General features: G+C 33.3%; 7 protein-coding genes and 1 non-coding gene across 13 annotated transcripts in view; 5 read left to right on the top strand and 3 right to left on the bottom strand.

Moving 5' to 3' along the window:
• LOC109329531 (protein PIR) overlaps positions 1-17,563 on the top strand; it is a 33,176-nt gene extending 15,613 nt beyond the window's left edge. The window contains exon 32 of the mRNA XM_019563217.1: positions 17,553-17,563. The gene's annotated coding sequence lies outside the window, so the exon portion shown is untranslated. The remainder of the gene's footprint in view (positions 1-17,552) is intronic.
• Positions 633-2,790, top strand: LOC109329536 (U-box domain-containing protein 9-like). Its single transcript, XM_019563224.1, has 2 exons — positions 633-963; positions 1,517-2,790. The coding sequence occupies exons 1-2, from the start codon at positions 655-657 to the stop codon at positions 2,588-2,590; spliced, it is 1,383 nt and encodes a 460-aa protein (XP_019418769.1). The 5' UTR covers positions 633-654; the 3' UTR covers positions 2,591-2,790.
• Positions 3,018-5,618, bottom strand: LOC109329534 (violaxanthin de-epoxidase, chloroplastic). Its single transcript, XM_019563220.1, has 6 exons — positions 5,579-5,618; positions 5,030-5,365; positions 4,595-4,749; positions 4,339-4,435; positions 3,737-4,128; positions 3,018-3,564 (listed from the first exon to the last, which is right to left on the bottom strand). Exons 2-6 carry the CDS (start codon positions 5,324-5,326, stop codon positions 3,063-3,065), a joined length of 1,443 nt encoding a protein of 480 aa, XP_019418765.1. The 5' UTR covers positions 5,327-5,365; positions 5,579-5,618; the 3' UTR covers positions 3,018-3,062.
• TRNAG-UCC lies at positions 6,100-6,171 on the bottom strand. The gene has a single exon. It is a non-coding gene; the product is annotated as a tRNA-Gly (tRNA).
• On the top strand, positions 7,122-8,251 carry LOC109329538. The gene has a single exon (XM_019563230.1). The coding sequence runs from the start codon at positions 7,266-7,268 to the stop codon at positions 8,082-8,084; it is 819 nt and encodes a 272-aa protein (XP_019418775.1). The 5' UTR covers positions 7,122-7,265; the 3' UTR covers positions 8,085-8,251.
• On the top strand, positions 12,020-16,644 carry LOC109329535 (F-box/kelch-repeat protein At3g61590-like). 2 transcript variants are annotated; one of them, XM_019563223.1, is made up of 2 exons: positions 12,020-12,183; positions 15,234-16,644. In XM_019563223.1, the coding sequence occupies exons 1-2, from the start codon at positions 12,056-12,058 to the stop codon at positions 16,483-16,485; spliced, it is 1,380 nt and encodes a 459-aa protein (XP_019418768.1). In that variant the 5' UTR covers positions 12,020-12,055; the 3' UTR covers positions 16,486-16,644. The 2 variants fall into 2 exon arrangements, with proteins under 2 accessions (XP_019418768.1, XP_019418766.1); XM_019563221.1 differs by lacking the exon at positions 12,020-12,183 and adding an exon at positions 13,960-14,154.
• Positions 18,128-20,881, top strand: LOC109329537 (probable tRNA N6-adenosine threonylcarbamoyltransferase). 5 transcript variants are annotated; one of them, XM_019563229.1, is made up of 5 exons: positions 18,128-18,253; positions 18,971-19,680; positions 19,902-20,057; positions 20,139-20,456; positions 20,690-20,881. In XM_019563229.1, exons 2-5 carry the CDS (start codon positions 19,123-19,125, stop codon positions 20,693-20,695), a joined length of 1,038 nt encoding a protein of 345 aa, XP_019418774.1. In that variant the 5' UTR covers positions 18,128-18,253; positions 18,971-19,122; the 3' UTR covers positions 20,696-20,881. The 5 variants fall into 5 exon arrangements, with proteins under 5 accessions (XP_019418774.1, XP_019418770.1, XP_019418772.1 ...); XM_019563225.1 differs by having other exon boundaries at positions 20,139-20,501; XM_019563227.1 differs by having other exon boundaries at positions 18,145-18,262; positions 20,139-20,501.
• LOC109329533 lies at positions 20,675-24,906 on the bottom strand. Its single transcript, XM_019563219.1, has 9 exons — positions 24,734-24,906; positions 24,606-24,645; positions 24,270-24,399; positions 24,118-24,189; positions 23,768-23,801; positions 21,930-23,688; positions 21,700-21,793; positions 21,542-21,614; positions 20,675-21,249 (listed from the first exon to the last, which is right to left on the bottom strand). The coding sequence occupies exons 1-8, from the start codon at positions 24,734-24,736 to the stop codon at positions 21,578-21,580; spliced, it is 2,169 nt and encodes a 722-aa protein (XP_019418764.1). The 5' UTR covers positions 24,737-24,906; the 3' UTR covers positions 20,675-21,249; positions 21,542-21,577.

Genomic DNA, 25,464 nt, shown 5'->3' with positions numbered 1-25,464 from the left:
ACCTTTGACATGAATTAAAGATTAGTATACACTATGAATAGTAATGAAATATAAACATTAAATATGAAGTTAACCTAAACTTCCATCTTTTTTCTGCAAAGTTGTCGACACTCAAGTCAAGTTACTCTCCTCAATCCTTGATAAATTTTATATGACCCGATGAATATTGAGAAGTCTAATTTTATGTAAATTTTTAAGACGAGAGTCATCACTAGCCTTAATAACTATTTGAGAATTCCACTTGTTCACTCGAGAATTGACAGATAAGTATATAGAAGTCAAACCTTGTTAATAAAAAAGAGATAGACTTTATGAGTTGTTTATGAATATATAGCATGTAGAGTATGTGGGTCCCATTAAAGCATTTGTTTAATACATTGAATGTTTGCTAAATCAATATGATGTGTTACAATTAATGAATCTCACGCGTTGTGGGTCGGTGCCACATATATATTTAAATTACAATTATACCCCTAACCTACCCTCACACGTTATCTGATTTATAGAAGCTTCCAATGTCCCAAAATGTAATAAAACTTTTGTTACTACAAAAACGAATATTCCATTTCCATCACCATTTTTCTCTCTCTCTCTATAAGAATAAGAAGAATAAGAAGAGTCAGAAGAATAAAGGGTGGTGGTTTTGATTGATTGATGATGGCAAAAACAAATAAAGGGGTATCATCACTATCTCATCATGATAATAATGATGCAACTGTTTCTGAATTGAAGGAAAAATTGCGAGGTTTGGTGAACATTATTGTTGAAAAGAAGAGTGATTATAACTACACTATTCAACAAACAACAACAGATGAAGCTATTGCTACACTTCAACTACTCAAACATTTTAATCAAAATTCTTCCTTTTCAAATAAATTAGATCAATTTCTTGTTCCTCCACTTTTTCGATGCCCCATTTCCACACAATTGATGACCGATCCTGTTATTTTGTCTACTGGACAGGTTTCTATCATCAAAATCCTTTTTTTATTATTATTTTTCTCATTTTATCTTTCACTTGTTTCACGTGTGTGTCTGAGGATGTTTTTTTAACTGAAATGTAATTATTGTTGTTGTTGTCTATGCACATTATTCATGTACTTTCATACAATTTTGATTTTTCACATGGATACTGTTATAGTTCTGTTCATTCCCATTTTTTTAATCTATACAACAGTAAATAGAATATAGATGGTTAAGTTATATATATAATATATCAATTCATGTTTTTGTCTTCATAGTTTTATGCAGTGAATTCAATATTGGTAAAGAAAGTTTTGATACTGCCACTAGTCCTAGTTTCTGTATATAATAGATTGGTCTATGGTAGTTTCTGAATATATTATATTCTTGTGTTCTGTTTAGTGAATTCAATATTGGTTCCATCCTGTTCTGACATATCTATCGAACGCTATGTAAGTGTATGAGAGACATTCATCGATGGTGTCCGAGTAGAAGTGTGTGTGGTATTTTTTCATAGATGGTGTTACTTACTGTCATGATCCTAATTTTGCAGACTTATGATCGGCCATTCATACAGAGGTGGTTGAATGAAGGCCACAGAACATGTCCTCAAACTCAGCAAGTGCTCACTCACACTATCCTCACTCCTAATTACTTGGTCCGTGACATGATTGCGGAATGGTGTAGGGAGCGTGGAATTGAGCTACCAAAGCTTGTTCGAGATACCGATGAAGTAGTAACCAATGCAGACAGAGACCACTTAAATTTGTTGCTTCACAAGTTGTCATTGTCTGTTTCTGATCAGAAAGAAGCTGCGAAAGAGCTTCGGAAGTTAACAAAGCGAATGCCTTCGTTCCGTACACTTTTCTCTGGTGATGTAATTCCACAGTTGCTCAGTCCATTATCGACCAGAAATGCTCTTATCCACCCCGATCTCCATGAAGACTTGATCACAACGGTTCTGAATCTGTCAATTCATGATGATAATAAGAAAGTGTTTGGAGAAGATCCAAACGTCATTTCTCTGCTTATTGATGCATTGGAAACTGGAACCATTCAAACAAGGAGCAACGCTGCAGCCGCTATTTTCACATTATCAGCTCTTGATTCGAACAAACACATCATTGGAAAATCCGGAGTCATAAAACATTTGCTTGAGCTTTTAGATGAGGGAAATCCATTAGCCATGAAAGATGCTGCCTCAGCCATATTCAACCTATGTGTTGTGCATGAGAATAAAGGTAGGACTGTGAGAGATGGCGCAGTCCAGGTTATTCTGAAGAAGATCATGGACAACGTTCTTGTCGACGAGTTGTTAGCTATATTGGCACTCCTCTCAAGCCACCCCTTGGCTGTTGAAGAAATTGGCGACCTCGGTGCTGTCCCCTACTTGCTCGGTATTATAAGGGAGGCCGCCGCATCGGAAAGGAGCAAGGAAAATTGTGTTGCAATCTTATATACAGTCTGCTACAGTGATAGAACAAAGTGGAGGGAAATTAGAGAAGAAGAAAAAGCCAATGGTACATTGTCTAACCTTGCAAAATGTGGTACATCAAGGGCAAAAAGAAAGGCTAATGGGATTCTTGAGAGGCTTAATAGATCTATCTACTTAACACACACTGCTTAATGAAACTATATCTCAAAAATTACAATCTTTGTAAATAAAATGTCTTGGCTTAATCTTCTGTACAAAGACCATCTCAGTTAGCTTTTACAATGGGAAAGAAAGAAAGAAAAAAGGTTTACATATTATGTACATTACCTGCATACACTACCTTACTTAACATGCAATTAGGAGCAAAGAGTGTTCTATATTTTTTCTTTGTATATTATATTTTTATTTACCATAGGTTGCATATAAAGTTAGTTCTATTCTTCAATTTTTGATATCTAAATTTGTAACCATTTTTGTGACATTTTGGCACTTGTGACTTTATGGTAAGAGATTCATTCTTTCAAAACAAGAACTCAATTCAGTTTTGATTAATTCAAAACAAGCTTTTTATCTGCAGCATTTGAGAGAAGAAACTCAAAAGAGAAAGTCAACATGGATAAACAAAACTATTGATGAAGTTTATGTTGAACTTCATTTTTGTGATTTATCTTAGTTTCCTTATAGGCAAGGAACCTCCAAAGAGCTTTTCTACTTCAGCTGCTTCCATTTTCAGACCATCCAGTATCTCCATTTCTTCTTTTGATAAACTTCTTAAGATATTCTCTTCATCTTCTTGTAGTATTTTCAAACCTTCAGTTAACTTTTGAAACAAGTTTAGTTCTGTTTTCCCTACTTTCTCTACTTCTTCTTCTAACTCTTCAACTTCTCTCACAATTGTTTCCTCTCCTTCTTCTACTTTTTTCTCTATTCTCTCCACAAGTGAAGGTTCCGGTCCACAACTGTTATTTGTTTTTATAAACTGCCTAAAATCTCTTCCTACATTCTTAGCTGCTTTCTCAAGTTCTGGGATTATAGATTCAGGCAAAACTGCACTTCTTGTGTACACAAAAGCACCACCATACCCATCCCATGCATCGTTTCGGCCTCGGTAGTACACGAATATGTAGTCATCTGCTCTGTTCTCAATCTTGGATGACAGTATAAACCTGCATATTACAGTTGGTAGCCTTCTAAGGGTGCAAAATTCAAAATTTAACAAATAAATACGGATTCAGTACACGATATAAATGAAATATATCTAAAAAGGTTCATGATATGATACTCGAGCCCTTACGCATGTTAGATATGTAAAATCATGAGGTGAATGAAATTAATTACCAATCATCTTGATAGTTAAGGTACTCATTATCATGATTGTAGAAGATTCCTGGATTAGAAGGATCTTGCACAAATCTCTGCACAGCTGTTCTAGTAAGAAACCCAGCATCAGGAGTGTTAATTCTCCATGACAAGTTACCAATAAGTTTGTTTGATTCTATGTGAAACTCATGCAATTGGCAATCAAATGTATCAAATGTAGGATTCAAGCCACTAGTGATGAACCACTTCCCATCAAAATCTGCAATATTAAAGCTCTTAACAATAACATCAGGATTCGGAACTGGAAAATCTCCTACATCGGATTTCGTCGGAACACATTTCTTCCTTGAAACTGCACACTCATTGAACTCATCAACCACCTTGTTTTCGAACAGGTCACCACATTTAATCTATAAAATTAACAACAAAAAGAAGGTTTCATCGGCGGCATCTACAAGAGCTTATTTAGGCTTAAACAGCTTATGAAACTAAACTTAAGAAAGTAGCATATCACTTTTCTATAAGCTTTTTTTTTTAGCTTATCTCAAAAAAAGCTTCATGAATAAGCACTTACTTTAAGCTTATTTCAAAAACTTTAGGTGAAGTACTAAAATACTAACTTGGCATTCAGTCTCATCAGGTCTATTGTTGCAAGTTTGAAGACAAGCAATATTTGCAGCACATGATGGGTTTGAAAGACACTTAGCAAGTTCAATTCTGCATAACATAAAAGAGGTACATTATAAATACTCGTTGCTCGTTAACCGATAAGGTACATGTAGCTGTTAATATGGTAACAACAACAACAACAACCAAGTCTTTATCCCGGAAGTCGTAGAAAAAGGAAAAAGAAAGATCGAGATAGAGATGTTATACCTGCATTCCTTCAGCAAGCAAGTACAAGTTTTGAGAGCATCAACAGCATTAGCTGAGGGAACTAACATTAGAATGCATGCTAATATGCCAGCAACCTTCACATAACTCCAATCTTTCAGAGCAACAACCATTCTATCCACCACAAATTCAAATATCTGTTTTTATCCAAAACAAGGGGAATTAAACTAAGAGGATGGATATAACAAGCATAGTTTTAATTTGCAGTCCGGAACAGCAATCGTGGCGCGGTTTTGAGAGTCTCCACAGCCGCAATTGTGGTCGTTTTTTGCGCAATTCAAGTAAATACAACATTTTCCACAATTTTTCACAACTTAACCCTGATACTTTACAAATCAGGCCTAGTTCTATTCATAGAAATCCTAGCAAAACCTACATCATTTTCATCTGACCCTAAAAGTTAGTGAAGTTACCTACCCTTGGAATCTTTGTAGGACTTGTACCCAGTGAAATAGAGGAATTATCTCCTTTCCCTTTGTAGCATTGTTGTGATCTTGACCCCAAACTACAAGAAAGTCTAAACATGTTCAACTTTGTTGTTGTTGTTGTTTCTTTTCTAGTACATGACAAAACCACACTTGTATGACATTGAAACCCTCTTGTTGTGTGATGAAACCTTTGTTTAACACATGATGCATTATCATGAACAATGCATGTAGTAGCACCTTCTTGAAGATTAGAAAGCAACATTGACCTTGCATTCAACATTGCCATAATACATATGTATATGTATATATATAATATGTTCTCACTCTGCAAAATAAAATAAAAAAGTTAGTGTAAATCAGCAACATCAACTATAATGGCATAGATGAAATAAATAGCATAGTTGGTAGAGTAATAATTTGATAGATAATATAAGAAAATGCACAGGCACCACATATTTGGATATGTATATATTGTTATAAAGTATAGTATATAAGAAATATAATAGAATGAAGAAATGAGTATAGTGGGAAAACGTGCCTAATGAAATGAAGGTAGAATAATAATAAAAGTGAAAGGATTTAGAGAAAGAAAGAAAGAGAAGGTGTGTGGTATTATAGTTAATATTATTAGATAGATAAGAATAAGAAGGTGATGTTGTTCATGTGGACTAGAAAGAGTTCTAGTAACTGAAAACTAGAAAGTACACGTCTACACTTCCTATTTTATGGGCCTGGGCTTCCAATCATTATTAATAATTCAACTCACTAAGTCTTACTCGCATAGAGATCGTTTGTCTCAAATTGTATCTCATTCGGCTTGAGACAGAGAATGAGACATCGTTGGAGACAGGTGATCTTCATCCATTTTAAAATCTGTGCATTGACGATGTAAAATTTTTTACACTGTCAGCATATTATTCACCATTGATTTGTATTATTTTTGTTTGAGAGGCAGTGGTAATTAATAAATCAATAGTGAATGATCTACTCATAGGATAAAAAATCTCTGCACCAAAAACACAAAATCTACCTTATTTTAGTTTCACAAAAATAAAGGAATGCGTTTGCCGGGAGTCGAACCCGGGTCTATTGCTTGGAAGGCAATTATCCTAACCGTTGGACTACAAACGCTACTTGTTCCAAACATTAATACACACCGTTCTCTTTCTATTTACTAATACAACAACAACAAGTTCAATTGTATAATCTAAATTTCACAACAAACACTAATCATAATCTTATTATATATGAAGATTTGTCAACAAAATATTATTCTTGGGTTTAAGCAGGTTATTCTGGAATCTAATTGTCTCGAGGCAGTTCAAATTATTTCGGAAGATGTCCACATTCGAATTCACCAAATTTGGAATGTTGTCTCTGGAATTTGTTCTTAGCTTTCTCGCGACTAGCTAGTTGAGATTAAGTTTATTGTTCGTAGGGCTAACCAAGTGGTGGACTGTATGTCGAAGTTTGGATCACATTCATCTACGATGTCCAGAACTTAGGACTTGGCTCTCTTAGCATGCCACTACTATCTTGCGTAGAATCTTTTTCGTGTCACTTATTTTGTTCTTTTTTGTTTTTTCTTGTGATTTCCGATGTACCAGAAAAAAGATAGCCTAAGTAACATAACTATCTCAACATTTATACCGTACTAGAAAGAGTAGATAGAATATTCCAATGTACTAATTATGATAAAAGTAACCAAGTGCAAAGAAAAATAAATAAAGTTATGCATACATTTCACTTGAGTGAGTAAGTCATGACCCTATCCAATTTAATCTAATCATGACTTAACTTAAATCTGATTAGATTTTATCAGATCTAGAATCAAGTTTAGGTTTAATAATTAAACTCGACCAATATTTACAATCAAAAAGTTTTATCCGACTATTGTTCACCCGTATATATTTAACTATCAACGTTATCATATAAAAAGTATATTTATTGATGAGATGTATAATAGGTGTAAAATTAGTTATCGGGTAGTTGGTTAGTAAGTGGGTAGCAATTCATTTTAAACCTCTCACCCTTAACCTCATTTCAGTTATTTCATTTTAAATCAACCATATATATACACTTTCCCTCTTTATATCTCAATCAATATTAATCACAACCGTTTATTCTTTCTCCCTCCTTCACCACCGTTGATCTTGCCGGAGATCAAAGAAACAATAAAGAAATAAGAAAATGACGCCGTGCTAGTTACCGGAGACAGAATTACAATGTCATCGTCGTCGTCGCCGGCGAATATGAATATGAATAACATAGTCTTGGAGATCAACTTGATCTCAGCACAGGGGCTGAAACCACCGTCATCTCCACGCCGAACATTCCAAACCTACGCTCTTACCTGGATCCACTCCGATACCAAGCTCCGAACAAGAGTTGATAAGGTCGGCGGCGAGAATCCGACTTGGAACGACAAGTTCCTCTTCCGCGTCACGCCGGATTTCCTCGCTTCCGAAACCTCCGGCGTCTCCGTTGCTATCTACGCCGTCGGCACCTTCCGCGATCACCTCATCGGAACTGTTCGATTTCTTATCAGCAACAGCAACATCCTCGACGGTGAGTCAGTGAAAGTAACACCGTGCTTCTCAGCCGTACAGATTCGCCGCCCGTCGGGAAGGTTCCACGGCGTAATGAATATCGGAGCTATGTTGATTGACGGTTCGGAGTTTCAGGTGTTGAAGAAGAAGATATCGGCGATAGGTTATCGTGATCTCATGGGAGAGAAGATTCAACTGAACCGGAAAAAAACCGAACCGGATTTAGAAGAACGGAAACTGAAGAGTTCAAATTCAAGCGAGAATAATTCATATGAAGGTTCTTTCACGGAGTCATTAACGGATGGATCAGAATCTACTGAAACGGCGTCGTCTTCAACATCTTCTCCTAGAACGGTAACGACGGCGTTAACGGAATGGAACGGCGTTAGGGAATTGGCGGGAGCGGGGAATAAAGGGTTAACGGCGTCAGGGTTCTTGTGTTGTTTAGTGGCTAATAGAAGCAGAACCATTCATCTAAGTCCAAGTGAAAGATGAAAAATAATGAATGGTGGAGATTATGGTATTCGAGTTTGAAAGGGATTGAATGAACGGTTGAGATCTTATATTCGGCCATTACTTGTTTTTTCGTTTTCTACTATTGTTTCTATTACTTGTTGTACACTGTTTCTTAATTGTTTGCCTTTCGATTCAAATTTCATTCTCATTTACTCAACAAAACCCAAATTTCATTCTAATACTACTATATTTTTCTAATTTTACAAGCTTATTAATCAATTACACTACTAATAACTTTTTCTTCTTCTAAATTAAATATATAATTTGTTAACTAAAGTCAATCATATTTGACTTGGATAAAATTGTCATGCAAAGACAAAATATGTCCTTAAAGGATTGAATTGGAGACCTTATTAGAACGGGTTAGAGTATTTTCCTTTAGTTTTAAGGGTAAACTTATCTTATCATAATAAATATAATAGTATCATATTTTCTTTGTTTTTTTGTATCACTTGCATCCCCGGTACTGGAGAGAAGTCTCATTTTCTTAGAACAACTCATCATAGATTGGTATATGCAATTATGCATGCTCCATTTATTTTAATCAAAATAAAATGTAACTTACCTACCATTCACACAAGGAGATTTTGTCAAATTAAAAAAATTAAATGCGTCCAAGAGTTGATGATTTGTACATATCAACCATATTTGTTAAAGATATTGAGATTGTATATGTACAAGACTATATAGTTAAAGATGGATTAGAAGGATCGATGTTCGATATCTATATTAACAAGATACATCATAACTCATCGCTTAAGAACTTCATGATTAAACTTGCATCACCTAGAGTGATTACATGATGGATAACCTCATTGGAAGTTTCTCTAAGAAGTGTGTGAGTAGTGAATGATCTTACAAAGATTAAACAAAACAAATGAAATATGTAAAACAATGCTAAATGTTTTATTGAGGACATAAGTGTTGACATTAGTTAATGAAGGATGCAATTGTTGGTGTAAGTGCTTACAATATAAATGTCATAATATTTTAAATATTTGAAGAATTTGATTGATGCTTAAAAAAATTGATTTGTTTAACTAGTAAAAAGGTTATTTTGTGGAGGATTAATTAAGGAGTTTACTCAAAAAGAATAAAGCAAAACTATTAGATTCTTTCATTAACTTATTTCTTTAAGTTGTTACCCTATATTTTTTATACATATTTTTAATAATTTTTTATATTAGTCGGTTAGTTTTTTAGTCTAAAATCTAATTTTAGTGGCAGGTTCAAACAACAACAAAAATAGCAAAGAGATTAATTTTCTAGCTCTTTTCATTCTAAACAACAATCCCTTAAAGAGTATTATATTGTAGTGAAAAAGGGTGGTTTTATTGAGGACAAAAGTGTTGACATTAGTTAATGAAAACAATTAAATCTAGTGTTGTCACCATCCAAAACCAACCTAACCAATCCAATAACAAAACCCTTCACTTCAATTCAATTAATAAATGATTCCAATTCAAACACTTTTTGCCTACTATCTCACCTCATCACTAGTGCTAAAAGTCAAAATATATAGCAACTTATTCAAACAATGACACAACCATATTAATTTTTACATATACCTAATAAAATTGCTTTTGTTGTCATAGAATCAAATGAAGATAGTAGGTGTAGGCTTCAAATTTTGTTATGTGTTTCTCCCTTCTTCTTTTTTACTTCTTTAAGTGATGTAAGTATGGGCTAAATTGCTTGCATGTCTCATATTATATAAATGGTTAGTTTTGTCACTTTAATTATGGTGCTTACCATGATGGCATATACCTTATATCATTTAATATGAAAATGTATATACCAACAACTTGGTCATTATGTGAAAGGGAAAAGCTAATGAGAAATTTGCTCTTTTATTTATTTATTTATTATAGAACTTTATGTATTAGTTGAGTATTGAAATCTCACACATGCATGGACCAAATGCATGATAAAGGAATTATTTATTATAACTTGGACCACCTTCACATGAGATAGTATTATATCTAGTTGTTCTAATATGAGAGGAGTGTATTAGGTATACTAAAAATTTATAATGTGAAAGATCTAACTTTTCTAATATAATATTTAGACTATTAAGATGTTGAGTCACCCATACCTAAACCTTCATTGTAAGAATTCGTTCATTAACAAACATCATTTGCATGTAATGATAAATATGCATATATATGGAAAAAAAGTTAGTAAACATTTGTAAAAGTGGATATCCATAATTTTGATCCCCAACTTAATCAATTACAACCCAAGGGTTCGAATCATCTTTATTAATGAAGAAAAATAAATGGGAATGTTTTCTATGATTTTATAGTTTTATCATCTAAATATAATAATATAATGATATTTTTATCTTTAAATATAAAAGTAAAATCAATAATTTGTCTCTCCATTATTGATGAGGATTCTTTTGCCGACATAAACCTTGGGATAGAAGTGGGGATGATGATGTTTCTTTTATCACTTGTCCACAATCTTGTAGTGTAGTTGGAAGAAGTTATAAGAAAGTAATAGTAGCCTCCACAACTTGGTTAGTGGTGACATTTTCATTTTTCTTGTCTTTGCCAACCATAAAATAAGTAGGAAATACCTAAAATAAGTAGAAAATACCTAAATAAGTAGGATAATTTATAAAATAAAATCTAGTAAAGCTATTTTTTCCCAAGTGTATGTGGTGGGTTTTCCTTAAGAAAAAAAATCTACCCTTAACCATACAAATCAATCACAACATTTAAAATTTTATCATCAATGTTGTTCTAGAGTGATGATTGGATATTAATCCTTTTAAGATATAAAAATTACTAAAACAAATTCATAAAATATATACACTATAAATGCATTATTCACTATTCATTTTTAATACTAAAACAAATTTTGACCCACATAAAAGAACAATATTATTGTTTTTAAGAAACTTCATTATTATATACCCATTTTATTGTTGGTTCAAACTTGAAAGTGTTGAAAATGATATTGGAAAGAGAGAAGGGAGATTTTGAATAAAGCATTAGAAGTGAGAGGTGACTTATTATGCACAAGGTGGCTATAGTGGTCTTTCCACTACCAACACCCTTTTCAACTATTTTAGAAAATAAAATATATTTTCATGCTACGTGGTAATTTATTTTATAAAAATATTTTTAAAATAAAAAAAAGATGATATATTATTATAATTTTAATGATGAAATAAGTTATATTCTAGTATGAAATAATCTTTTATTCTATTCTTTCTTTCTACAATTAAGTTACTTTACTTTGTATGTTGTATCTAACATTTGATTCTTCACATGGCTTTTGAGCCTTACATCTTTTTAATTACTTTTCTTACTTAATTTAATTATAATCATCATGTTCAAACAAAAGGCTTAGAAAGTTGGTGATGATGAGGCTCAACGTAATACCCATTATTTATGATTATTCATACGTTTCTTTCTTGTTAACCCAACTTGTTTGTAGCATAATTATTATCAAATAAATTGTCTTCAATGAAAATTAATTATTATTTTTCCACGCATCGCTTTTGTCATGTAGAATAAAGTGGGGTGGCTAGGTAAAGAAATTAATAATGTTTTTTCTTAAGAAAACTACATTTACCTTTAAAAAATTATGATATTTTTCTTTGTGTTGTTGTACTCATATCTCAAATGACAAAATCTGGTCCAAACTAGAGAATAAAATAGAGATAACTTATTTCTTCCGGTCAGTAAAAATGTAACAAACCTTATGATTAGTTAATGTTATTTCCTCATAAAATTATGAAGAATAAAGGATAAGCGAGAAAAAATGTAAGTAATAAGAGTCAACATGAATAAATAAATGAAAACCATATATGTTCAACATTGATAGTCGACTAGGCTCGGCCCAAATCAAATAGTCCAACATCTGAACATTAAATTCATAATCTATATACACATATATATATCTTAACCTAATCTTATGATTCTCACTTTATTGAAAAAATGAGCCGCCGAAATGGCGTCTACTTTCATAGAAACGGCTGGGAAGCTCCCACATTTGGAGCTCGAGATAGAGGACGATACCCTCAACAACCACCATGGAGAAATCGAAACTGGACCTCAAACTACAGGTTAATATTAATATTTTATCTGATTCGATATTTGTGGATATGCAATTATTATAATATTAATTTTATCAACAATATATCATTAACTTCCATCTTAAATGTTTTCAGCTGGTCCACTCACATGGAATGTTTTGTGTCTTAATTGAATTGTTAAATTGAAGTTTGTATTATTGTATCATAGGTGTAGTTTAGATCTAATAGGTACACAAATTTTAGAACATCCTACACTATGGATCTCTTTTTGTTACTCATTATTAGATCTATCTCAATACCTAAACAAATATTCATAATACACCTTAATCTTAAAGATGAAATGGGGAAAAGTTATTTGTCACATAAATTTTGATCAATTATTGAGAATATAATAAATTAGTGAAAGACAAATAAGGATGGGAATGAAGACATTTGAAAAAAGTTGAAGATGGTAAAGGAATTAGGTGAGAACCCTTTTTGGGTCATAATTGCATAATAGCATCTAGCAATTATGAGCCCAAATATCAATATATCCAAATCATATTTCCTTAAGGTTTTAAAATCTAGAAGAGTATTTTTGTTAACAAAAAATTTATTATAATTTTGTTATATAAAAGTATATGGAATAATCGAATATTTTTGGCTTCCTATGGTAAGAAACGTATGAATTTGTATAACTTGGCAAAAGGAAAGTCTTTCTGCAAAGGAAAGGAGAATTCATATCTCCCCATTACATTTTCTTCCATATTTGGTAAATAAATTACAGAGTTCCAACAACAATAATAAAATATATTTTTATGAGCATGATTCAATCACCAACTAACCATAAAAAGAGTGCCATCTATCAAACTTAATTCTCAATTTTTACTCAAAAAATCATTCATCTCGATTGATTCCATTTAAGAATAACAAAAATATTTTATATGTGAGTACACGTAAAAATATATGTATGAATATCCATAAAAAATGGCTTATGGATGGAAACAAGTATCGTACTATATGTTTCGTGGATACTCGTATATTTATAAATTTAGTTTTTAATTAAATATTTTATTATTTTTATCTATATTTTATTATTATTCAATAATAACATTTAGTTATTAGACTATAATAATAAAATCATCATATACATACCATATTATTAAAGTAATAATTGTTTTTATATGTTCATTATTATAAAATTTATAAATGTGTAATTAAAATTGAAAATTTGTAATATATATAAACAATGTAAGTATAGGTATGAATACTTGTATCCACTTGACCTTTTTGTCATCCTTAATTGTCATGTTTTACGCTTCTAAAAGCTTTAAGTAAAGTTAAAGGTTTAAACTTTAAAATAAAAAATAAAATAAGAATGGACTGCACTAGACTATTTTGTTTTTGTTTCTACAAAGTATCTAAAACCTAAATAATAATAAATCAATAGTCTATAGTTTTTTGGTTTAACTAACTTTATAGATAAAGAATTTATTTATTTATGAGTATGTGATTGTTCCATCAACTAGTATTACTCTACAAAATAGAACTCCAAACTTGATTTATTGGAAATTCAATAACATCTTATATTATATTATTAAATGAACGTTGGTGAAAATGATTTTAAGTTCACATTGATGAAGCATGAAGCTAGAAAAGAATATTAAAATAAAAAGGAAGACGCGCCAACACGCGCCATCTCTCTCCACAAAAAGGAACCAATATTCCCATAGAAAAAGGAACACAACACAACACAGAACTCTTCTTCTCTCTCTTATGTTGTTTCTGTTGTGTTTGTTGATTTAACTGAGTATTTATTATTATTATTATTATTATTATTATTATTATGTTGCTTTGCCTTGTTTATCAACTAAATCTATACCAACCCATTTCATTCTTCTTCCATTTTAAGGAATACCCTTCATCTTTCTCTCTCTCTCTCTCTCTCTCTCCACCAAAAGTATCTTCTTTTCTTTTTCATACCCTTTTCCTCATTCACACTCTTGGAGTCTCTAACATAAGGTATCTTCAAATTTCATCACATGGGCTTCATCTTTCATTTCTAAAAATATCTCCTTTATTATAACTTCATATTTTGTTACTGCATCTATCTATGTCTTAATTTTTATATCAACTTTAGATTCATGTGTTAATGGCTACTTCATTCACCATTTGATTTTTCTCTTCATACTCATCTTTGTATTTTCCTTATACTTTCTTAGGGCTTCATGCTAAAAGGTTATCAAGAGTTACTTTCTATCAAATGTTCCTTTTTGCAGAAAAGGAGTAAAATACATTGTTCTTGGATTTATTGTAAAGGGCTGATTTTGAAAAATATTTTCTCTTTCTGATAAATGCTTGTGTATAATCACCTAGTTGCAATGCTTGTTCTGTTTCTGAGATATTTGAAGGTTTTTCTTTATCATGGCATTGAAATTTTGATGTATTCTTATGCTTGATAGAGTTTACCCTTTGTGTTATAATAACTAGTGTTCATTTATGAAACCTCAGAGTTGTGTTATTCTGCTAAACTCGAAGCATGTAGAATCTATTGTGGGGGTGAGCCAAGTATAATAGCAAATATGATATCGGAGTTCCTGAAATTTATCTTTTGTTTTCGAAATTATGCCGTTCATTATTATGTGTTCTATGACTTCTATTTTCGGTTTAATATTGTGCTTTAGTTTACCATCCAATCCGTAGTTAGCTATGTAGTTGCAATTAAGACTAATGTGTTATGCAGTATATTAGCAATTTTTGTTTTCGAATTCTTTGTATTTTTGCTTCTGAGGGATTTGGCTATGATGTTCTGTATTTTATCCGCATTCTGTGTTGTAAAATACGAAATCCTTTTAAGATCTAACATAGTTCATGTAGGAAAAGCCAGATTTTCTACTTTAGTAATTCCTCAACATATAGATTTAGAAAATATTGAAATTGATGGCTATGCCTCCTTTAATTTGTATATCTTCATGATCTAGTGTATTTTCAGTTTCGGGTGATAAAATGCCTATGTTCTTTTTATCTTATCTGGTGTTAGAATGCTTTAATAATTAGCTTTGTTTTGCTTTTCTTCTGTGTTTTTTTTAAATTCTCATTAGGCCGTTCCGTTCTACTTATATGGCGGGAGAAACATCATGGGTCCGCCGCTATGACAATCCGACACGAAGGGAGACTGGGGAATCTGACCCAATTTCAGAACTCGGTGAGGAAGGTGACAAAGAAGGAACTGTTGTTTGTATAGATGAAAGGTTGCCTGATGACTTGTTGAGAGTCATCCTAGCTTTTCTTCCCGTCGAAAGCATTGCCAAAGCTCGTTGTGTGAGTAAAAAATGGCATGGCATTCTTATTTCCAAGACTTTTTTATGGAACCTTTCACGTATTCCACCACAGAAGCCTTGGTACTTCATGTTTACTAGCTCTGATGAACCGATTGGTTATGCTTATGACCCCATCCTTCGGAAATGGCACAGCATAGAACTTCCATTCATTGGCACTTCTAATTGGTTCATTGCTTCATCGGGTGGCATGGTTAGCTTCATGGACAATGACAGCATGAGCAACTTATGTGTGTGCAACCCTATTACCAAAACCTGCAGGAAGCTCAAGGAGCCACCGGGTTTGACATTTCCTGACTATAGCGCATTAGCGATGTCGGTTAACAGGGAATCTCAGAGTTACACTGTGGCGATTGTGAAATCGAAACAAGTCCCTGAGAACTTTGTCCAGTGGGATATCTCGATTCATATATATGACTCTGAGCAAGTAAAGTGGATGACATCTATAACCGAAGTTTTGTCAGGTTGGAGAAGCGGCGATGAGAGCGTGATATGTAACGGAGTGTTATACTTTTTAGTTTACGCAACCAGGGGTATTCAAACAGAAAATCGCCATGCTCTAATTGCATACAACCTGTCAAACGGTTCTTCTCAAATCCACTTAGCAAGGAACTTTATTCAGGTACCGTGTTCTCTAACATGTGGCCGTCTGATGGATATGAAGGGGAAGCTTGTAATGGTGGGAGGAATCGGTAAACCAGATCGAAGTGACATAATCAAAGGGATAGGAATCTGGATTCTAAATGATAGAAAGTGGGAAGAGATCGGTAGAATGCCGCACAAATTCTTCCAGGGCTTTGGAGAATTAGACGATGTTTTTTCAAGCCGTGGCGCGGAGGATATGATTTATATTCAGAGTTATGGAGCTCCAGCACTTCTGATTTTCGACATGAATAGTAGACATTGGAAGTGGGCACAGAAGTGTCCGGTATCGAAAAGGTTCCCATTGCAGCTTTTCTCTGGTTTTTGCTTTGAGCCTCGGCTTGAAATGACTCCATGGTTCTCTCAAATATGAAATTACCAACAGCTATTGAGACTTGTGTCGCAAGTTATTTATTATCAGTATTTTAATTTCATACAAAAGGTACTTTGCCTATAAAACTTTTCATTCATGGATATTGGTTTGTTTGTTTCTTTGTTTGTTTGTTATTAATAGCATTTGAAAATACTTTATATATATCTCCATTTATGCACTTTCTCTAATAGGAATCACTATATTTTCCCATTTTTTGGGGTTTTATATCATGAGATGTTTTTTTATCAAAGTAGAACATGTCTTAGAGCCATGTGTGTGCATTTATATTTTGTGTTGAGGTAAGATGGCTTTATATTCCAGGTTATGAATATACTAACAGTGTGTTCCAAGAGTTTACAAAGAACAAGTGTCGTTTTCAGGAATCGAATCATTGACCTTTTACTTATCCTGAGTATCTAATAGGGCTTTACAAATAGCTTTTTGAGCTTATGATTGTGTATGTTTCTTTTTGAATAAGGTTAGTGGAGAAACTTATGAAAATATGATCTTTTTCAACTATCTTTAACAGATTTTTCTTCTGGTCTTTAGTTAAAAGAATCAAAATATATAAAACTTTTGTTGGAAATTACAACTTTTCAGATTTAAAAGTATTAAATATACCCATAAAAGTGTGATATTTGCTACTTGTAAACCAATCATTAATAATTAAAGTATCACATCGTAACATATGATTTTTTTGTGGATAGAAAAATTTAGTAGGATGATATATCATTGTCCAGAGTACCGCAATATCCTTAATACACATGTAGATGTTTGAGTGAGAGTGTGTCGTCCGTACAATAGTGTGTGAGGTCCACGGCAATAGCAAATGTAAGAAATAATAATATTCAAAAGCAAAGACAGAATATTCAAACACTTTCTCCACTTGTTAAAAGTAACATGTGTAGTTATGTATTATAACAATTATGTTGGATCTTATATTTATTAACTATTCCAATACCTCATGTTATTAATTAACCAATAATGATTCTCAATGGAAAAGAGTATTGTTCATATACACATTTACACACATTTTTTAGTGCTTCTCAAACTAACATAGTCTTAAGTGAACAATGTGTTGGATTATTTTGAATCAAGAAAATTTTAGTTCTATTGTTTAAACTCGATTGAACCGAAATAATCTGGAAAACGAATCAGATTGTTCACTAAATATTAAAATTGAATACTAATATAATGTTATATTTTATTTAACTCCAAAAAAGAGTATAAATATATTACTCCAATTTAATTATTAATTATATAATATTATCGTCTAATTGGATAATTTAGCCGATTAAATCTAATACGAGATATTTTTCAATATAAGAAGTATTTAAAATTATTAGAGACATATCATATTGTTTATGTTTAGCAACAAGACGTCTAGTACCTACTAAATCTTCAGGATGACTAAAAGGTCAAAAGTTCGATTATTGAGAACGACACTTATTGATAGGGACAACCACGAAATCCAAAAGAATCCCAAAGAGGTTAATTCCGTACATGATGAGATATCATTGGTAGTACCAAAAAAATATTGTTTATGTTTTATTTTTTATTGGGCCAAAACTAGAATAATGGGCTAGAATTTTAGAGGGCATTTTTGTCAGCACAAAAATAGCAGTAACAACGTTAGGTAACAGAAAAACACAAGAAACCCTTTATCCATTATTATTCCCACTATACAGGAACGCCGCCGTGGTTTTCTCCTTCCACCGTACAAGACGCCGTGCCGTATATACAACGCCGTAGATACCCTTTCCCTTTCGTTAGTGAAGTTTCTGTATACTCATTTAATCATTTTTCTGGTTTTCAATTTTCTGAATATTTGTGACTGTATACTGTTTGATAAAATGCCTAACCTAATTCAACTTGTTCTTAAGTTTAGAGTTTTCTTTGTATGTTCATAGATTAGTATTATATTACAATTCCTCACATGCTATGTTTGACTCTTGAGTCTTTTGCCACTAACTACTCAATGAAGATAAGGTGAAGTTATATATATGTGTGTTTGTGTGTGTGTGTGTTAATTGTTAACTAGCATGGAACTGAGGAAAGTATTGCTATGATTTTAGAAAAATATTACAATAATGTTCAACTTGATTTAAAAGAGATATGTTGTGCTGTCAATGAAAATTGACTCATTTACAGGATTAAAGATGTTCAATAACAAAGCTATATAAGAGTTGTGGCATTGTTTTGATTTTTGAATGGAATAATTTCCATTCCTGAACATCTTAACTTATAAAAAATGAACATCACATTATAAAACATTGAACTTTTTCCTATATTACAACGTTGACGGTGAAAATTAGTATGCACAGAAGAAGAAAAAATTGAACTTTTTTGGAACTGGACTTGTGTGCTTTTATGCTGTGGCCTTTAGATATGCATCATGGTACTGTTCGGAGTTATAATATTAGTATTGATGAGGTATTTTCGATAAGTTGAGGCCTGAGATTATTTGCATTTGTGTCATGATTAGGGGTGGAAACTTGCCAGGAAAAGCGAGGTCTTGCATTAAATAGGCCTTGTATCTGCTATCCATCAAAAAATCGTTTTTTTTGTTGGATTTGTTTTGTGAATACAATACAGCATTAGGAATCAATCTTTGTTTCAAATTTGGAAGGAACAGAAATGAGTAAGAAAATGATAGCCTTGGGTTTTGAAGGTTCAGCCAACAAAATTGGTGTTGGGGTAGTTACATTAGACGGCACAATTCTATCAAACCCACGCCACACATACATCACTCCTCCCGGTCAGGGCTTTCTTCCTAGAGAAACAGCACAACACCATCTCCAACACATCATCCCTCTTGTCAAATCCGCCTTAGAAACAGCACAAATCACTCCAAAGGATATTGACTGCATCTGTTACACCAAGGGTCCTGGCATGGGAGCTCCACTTCAAGTATCTGCTATTGTTGTTCGTGTGCTCTCACAGCTTTGGAAGAAGCCCATTGTTGGTGTCAACCATTGTGTGGCACATATTGAGATGGGAAGGATCGTGACTGGTGCTGATGATCCTGTTGTATTGTATGTCAGTGGCGGTAATACTCAAGTCATTGCTTATAGTGAGGGGCGTTATAGAATCTTTGGGGAGACCATTGATATTGCTGTTGGGAATTGCTTGGATCGCTTTGCTAGGGTCTTAACACTTTCCAATGATCCAAGTCCTGGATACAACATTGAGCAGGTGCTTCTTCACAACTATCTATTTTATATGTGTTATGGTGTTTGCATCATATTGTGTTCCTTTTATTATTTGTTTTATCATATGTTTAGTATGTGTCCTATAATTGAAGGGGGTTATTTGCAATGTAGTCATTAATAAAATGTTGAACTAGAAATTATAGTCAATGTATTGTCTTGTTATTTATAGTTGTGATTAATTGAATTATGTTGTCAATACATCAGCTTGCGAAGAAAGGAGAGAAATTTATAGACCTTCCTTATGCCGTAAAAGGGATGGATGTATCTTTCAGTGGAATATTGAGCTACATTGAAGCAACAGCTATTGAAAAGCTAAAGACAAATGAGTGCACACCTGCGGACTTGTGCTATTCTCTGCAGGTAAGTTTGTTCTAGTATGTTATCATAATTTAAAAAAAAGAAGAATGAATTTGCGAGATCAAATTTCTTGGTAAATTGTAGGAAACATTGTTTGCCATGCTTGTTGAGATAACTGAGAGGGCTATGGCTCATTGTGACACAAAAGATGTTCTTATAGTTGGCGGTGTCGGTTGCAATGAACGCTTGCAAGAGATGATGAGAACAATGTGCTCTGAACGTGGTGGAAGGTTGTTCGCCACTGATGATAGGTATTGCATTGACAACGGTGCAATGATAGCTTATACTGGTCTCCTTCAATTTGCTCATGGTGCATCAACTCCATTAGAGGATTCTACATTCACCCAGCGATTCCGAACAGATGAAGTGAAAGCAATCTGGAGAGAAGCTAATCTAGAAAAGTTGAATCGTCTCACCGAGCAAAGCATTTGATTTGTCAATCTTGAGGTACAGCCTTATCCTTGTGCAAGCACATAACATTTGTTTTAATATCAAGCCTTTCCAAAAGTTGGTTGATATATCCGTTTGTTATCATTTGGTTCCTTCTAAAATTTTGTGAAAAAACTTGCAATGGAATCGATCAATTTGATATTAACATTGATCATGCTCTGAGGAGTTTACTTTTGACTTTGCAGATTTGAATTGGAGTGCTCAATTGTGACTGAGAGACAAGTAGAAAACAAATCAGCCTCCTTCATCTGAAGCTTGCTTATATATATTCAAGGATCTTGAAATTTATGTATGAAGAAACTCTTCAATTTGTTTGATATTATTAAACATGGCATGATGTTTGATTCCATTTTCCATAATGTTTATCTAGCTTATTAATGTAGTTTTTGCTATTTAACAATAATTAATATAGCATTCTACATCCTACTACATGAGTCAAGATATTACAAGTCACATTGCTTGGATATCACGTTATGATTACAGCATGTTGCCACAAAACTGAGAAACAAAGCCCCAAAAAAGTCAGCTACAATCTACAATATCTCAGCTCCATTGATGAAGTAAAGACTATCCTCGGCCATGAACTCCAAACGGCTTTTCCTCCGGTGAATGTGTAGTTGCCTTTGTGCTTGCTAAAAAATTCCTCCGTCTGCCTTGACCTTGCTGAGAACTCATAGTCGACCGCAAAGCTGAGCTGTGTACCCAGTACTTCTTTCCTCTCTTCCAGTTTTGGGTATGAAACATACTAACATCAAAAGGCAAAACTACATTTGAGATTAAGAGAAACGCATCTGTTCTCTCTAAAAGAATAGGAAATCAACCCTTTCCAGCAGCACCATTTAAATATTATTCTATTCTTTAAAGCTGCATATAATACTAATACAAAATAAAACATTCTTTATTCTGACCCGGCTTTATCAGTTACCTATAAGGATAAAATATGGTATGCATAATATATAAAAGGAATCAAGTTTAAGAAGTTTATAACAAGAGTTTTGATTAACCAAACTACCAAAGGTAGCAGTCATCCATAATACCATTTCAAATTGGTTTTCCAGTAGGACATGAAAGTATCACGAGCCTATCAACATCATCAGTTTTTCCATCCCACTGCAACATAAAATACAGTGATATTAGCGAGTAAGATAAAGGTACTAGAAATGATGCTGCCATATTTGAGGAATGTAACAAATACCTATCCGGAAAGGAAGGAATCAACTTGTTAATCGCTTGGACAATAGTAGCTGAATCCGTTGCATGTTTGTCAGATGACGACTGTTTCTTTGTTTCTACATGAAATGAAACAAGAATCAATGTTGATACATTTATCTCAAAGCACAAGGTAAATATCATTCACAAAATTATTAAACAAAATCACAAGGCTGACTAGTCAAAGCAAAAATTCTGTTCATTATCTTTCAATACCTTCCACATCTTCAACACGACCACTATTGTCGACATCTGAACTTGTGCTCATGTTTAAATCCAGGCCTTCATTTGTGGCAAACTCCTCCAATATATGACCTATGAGATTATATGCAAGCATACTTGTCTTATCACAAGAATCTTGGATAGCAAGGTATTGGTTCTTGCATACACTGTCCTTGGTGGGAATGGGTTTTGTCTCCTTGCGTAACGAATTAGCTGCACCTTTTGTATCTAATTCAGTGTCAGTTTCATTAAAATCAAGTCTCTTGACAACATTTCCATCAGTGCCAGTTTCATTAGCATAGTTTTTGCTGGCCACATGTGTACTACAATGCTCTTCGCTTTCTCCTGGGAATTGGTTGGTACTCATGTTATGGGGAGTATTGTGAACTTCAGATGCAGAATTTACTCTATCACAGTTATCAAGTTGAATCTTTTCACAATTACTGTTCGACTTTCCGCTGGTTGTAACTGAGCAGAAGGAAACATTATCCTGTTTCATAGAAATAGAAGAATGGGACTGAAATGGTACAAAATCCCCAATACTTTCTGCTTCATAATTTAAATCCATTGAATTGAATGTTCCATTAATGAATTGTCTATCCTCCTCGGGTTGATCAACATCATCATCCTCATCACTTGCACTGTCTTCACTTTCTTCTAATTCCTCCATATAAGCATCTGTGAAGTCTTGGTCAAATTCACCGTCAGGCAATAAATCCAAAACAACTTGTTTTGCTTGGGCACTCACACTAAGTAGGCAATCAACCTCTTCTTCAATATCCTTCTTCTGGAATAATGTATCATGTGTGCTATTAGAACCCCTATTAATACTATCTAGGATCCTTGTTAGAGACTTTGGGATTCTATCCATGTCACCGCAATGGAAAAGAAATTCAGTCAAAAAACTTACAAATGCCGCACGTAGGCTCCTTGTTGGTATTATAGCCTCTGGTTCTATGAGAAGCTTCAACTTTCTTAGCAACGACAATGTCACAACTTTTTTATTAATAGACCATATAGCATTCATAATATCATTCTGTAATGACTTTACTTCAGGTGAGAATTTATAAAATTCTCTTGAAAGTGTGCTATGACAACCAGCAATCAGTCTTCGTGATAAGTCTGATACTGCCATGGCTTTGGCTAATGGCTCCTGTAGCCCATTTCCTTTATCAAGTTGCAAAAGCATCTTCCTAATGGGTTCCTTCACTAGCTTGATTAGACGGTCGCGTCCCCATCCATTTCTGCAGGGTAGCAACTGAGGCATGGATGGTTTCTTTCCTCTAAGTTTTCTATTCATTGCAATCAAGGTCTGAATTGGTAAGGTTTGAAGTCCATGCAGTACCCTCTTTACAGCAGCATGATCAGATTGGGATATTATAGCAGACAAAGGCTCACATCTATCTCTAAAATGATGTGGATTGCTGAGAAGTTCAAAAAGCTTTTTGCGAGTTTCAACTTGATCACGGTCACAGCTTTTTCTACCAAGAACACTTGAAAGAGAACCCTTGATAACCCTTTTCAATTTGGAGCGAGTTATCTCGGACTTAATGGAGCTACCATTAAGTATCATAGCAAGATGGTATAGACCCTTGTTAGTCAAATTATTGAGGCACGATGATATCAACCTTTTCAATTTTATGTTGGGGATGTCAATCAAATGCATATCATCCTGAGGAACATGATTCTCTCTTTCAACATCGTGTCCTCCAAAGGCGCCTTCCACATGAGTTCTTACTGACTCATAAAATATCTACAATGTTCACTATACATCATCAGTAAAAGAGCAATGCAAGTGACCAAAGACAACTTACAATAAAGGAAATACTTACATCATCTTCCCTGAGTAAAGACTCATTCAAAAACCTATAGAGTGCAGACAAAAAATGCATAAAAGAATTCATTAAAGTGAAATCTGATAAAAATGATAAGTTTAATTTTGATACATCATGCGAATGCATGATGTTAGAATATATAAAAGCATCTCATAAGATCTTTTACAGATCATGTATATGTAGAGGATACTTATAAGATCTCTTAGGATCACGATTACTTTATTTTGTATCTTTTATGATTAGTTTTCCAATTAAGAATATACTGTAAACCTCTTGTATGAGATAATGACGGTGCATGTGCGTGAGTGTATGAATATAATTTAGTACCAAGCAAAGAGGGGACTCACAAATTTTGGAAGAAATTGGACTTATTCAACTTGTTGTTATCGGATTTGGTGAGTTGCATGCCCAACAACCACCTGAATGCAATTACATATGCATTGAATTAAGAGTGGAACAATCACGGAAACAACAATTGAAAAGGAAACAACAATTGTACCTCCTCTTAAGCTTGAGGTGTTTGTCTTGACGCTTAATTTGTTGGAAAATGGATTTGGCGTCAGTTTTACAAAAGTTGAATTCTGTGTTGTCTCGTTCGATGGCTGCAGATACGTCGTGCCGAGTTGGCGCTGATGATTCAATTAACAACATTGTGATAATATAATATGTAGGGTTATGGGTTATTCAAGAGTTTGATATCATATATGCATATTAGCATTAGGAACTACATAATCACATTCATTAATTACTTAATTAATAAATAAATAAATAAATTAGTAAGAAAGAAAACTGATTTGAACATAAGAAGCAAAAATTGAAAGGGATAAATTCATACCTTGATGTTTTGTTGCATTAAATTGTTGAGGTATCAGAGTCTGTGCACCAAATTAAGAAGGAATGAAGCAATAATGTGATAAATAAAATGAATGAAAATAGAGAGAAAAGGATATTGAATTGAAATACCATTGTTGCGATGATATAATTCACAGAAGCGTATATCTACTATTACAGAGGAAGAGGAAAGTGTCAAAACTATGAATTATAACTCAACAAATCGCAACAATCTCATTACAATCTCGACAATGGCGCTTCATATTTTCGTATAGCCTACTATTTCATTCCTCACCAAACCCTAATTTTCTTTCTCCGTTCTGTGTAAAGTTTTGTGTAATGTAGTGTTGTGACATCAAGACCATGCTAGCTGATTGGATTTGAAAATGGTTCTGGTTTAGCATAATCGAATGAGAGTTAGACTCTTTTGAATCAGAAAAATTCTGATTCGACCGTATTAAACCCGATTAAATCGGAATAACTCGTAAAAAGAAATGAATTACTACTATAATCTTTTGTGCTAATCTAATCCAATAAGATATTACATCAATCTAATTATTAATTATATAAAATTTTATATTTAGTAATAAAATTTATTAATTATATATGAAATTATCTGATCTGACTGATTGGTTTAATCATTTAAACTGGTTGAACCTAATATATGAGCTCTTCCAGTTTGACGTCTGGCTCGGGTTTCATAACATTGTTATCAGGTCATTCACCTGGATTATTTGATGACAGTGTAAAAATACTAGCATTGTCGTTACACATATTAAGTAAGGTCTCGGGTTCGAGTCTTATGGATGAAAAAAATATCTGCTGAGAGAGTTAGTCTCACATACCTATGGATGTCGAATCGG

The sequence above is a fragment of the Lupinus angustifolius genome, chromosome LG16 (assembly GCF_001865875.1).
Source record: "Lupinus angustifolius cultivar Tanjil chromosome LG16, LupAngTanjil_v1.0, whole genome shotgun sequence".
NCBI lineage: Eukaryota > Viridiplantae > Streptophyta > Magnoliopsida > Fabales > Fabaceae > Lupinus > Lupinus angustifolius.
This window is presented reverse-complemented; position numbering and strand designations above follow the sequence as displayed.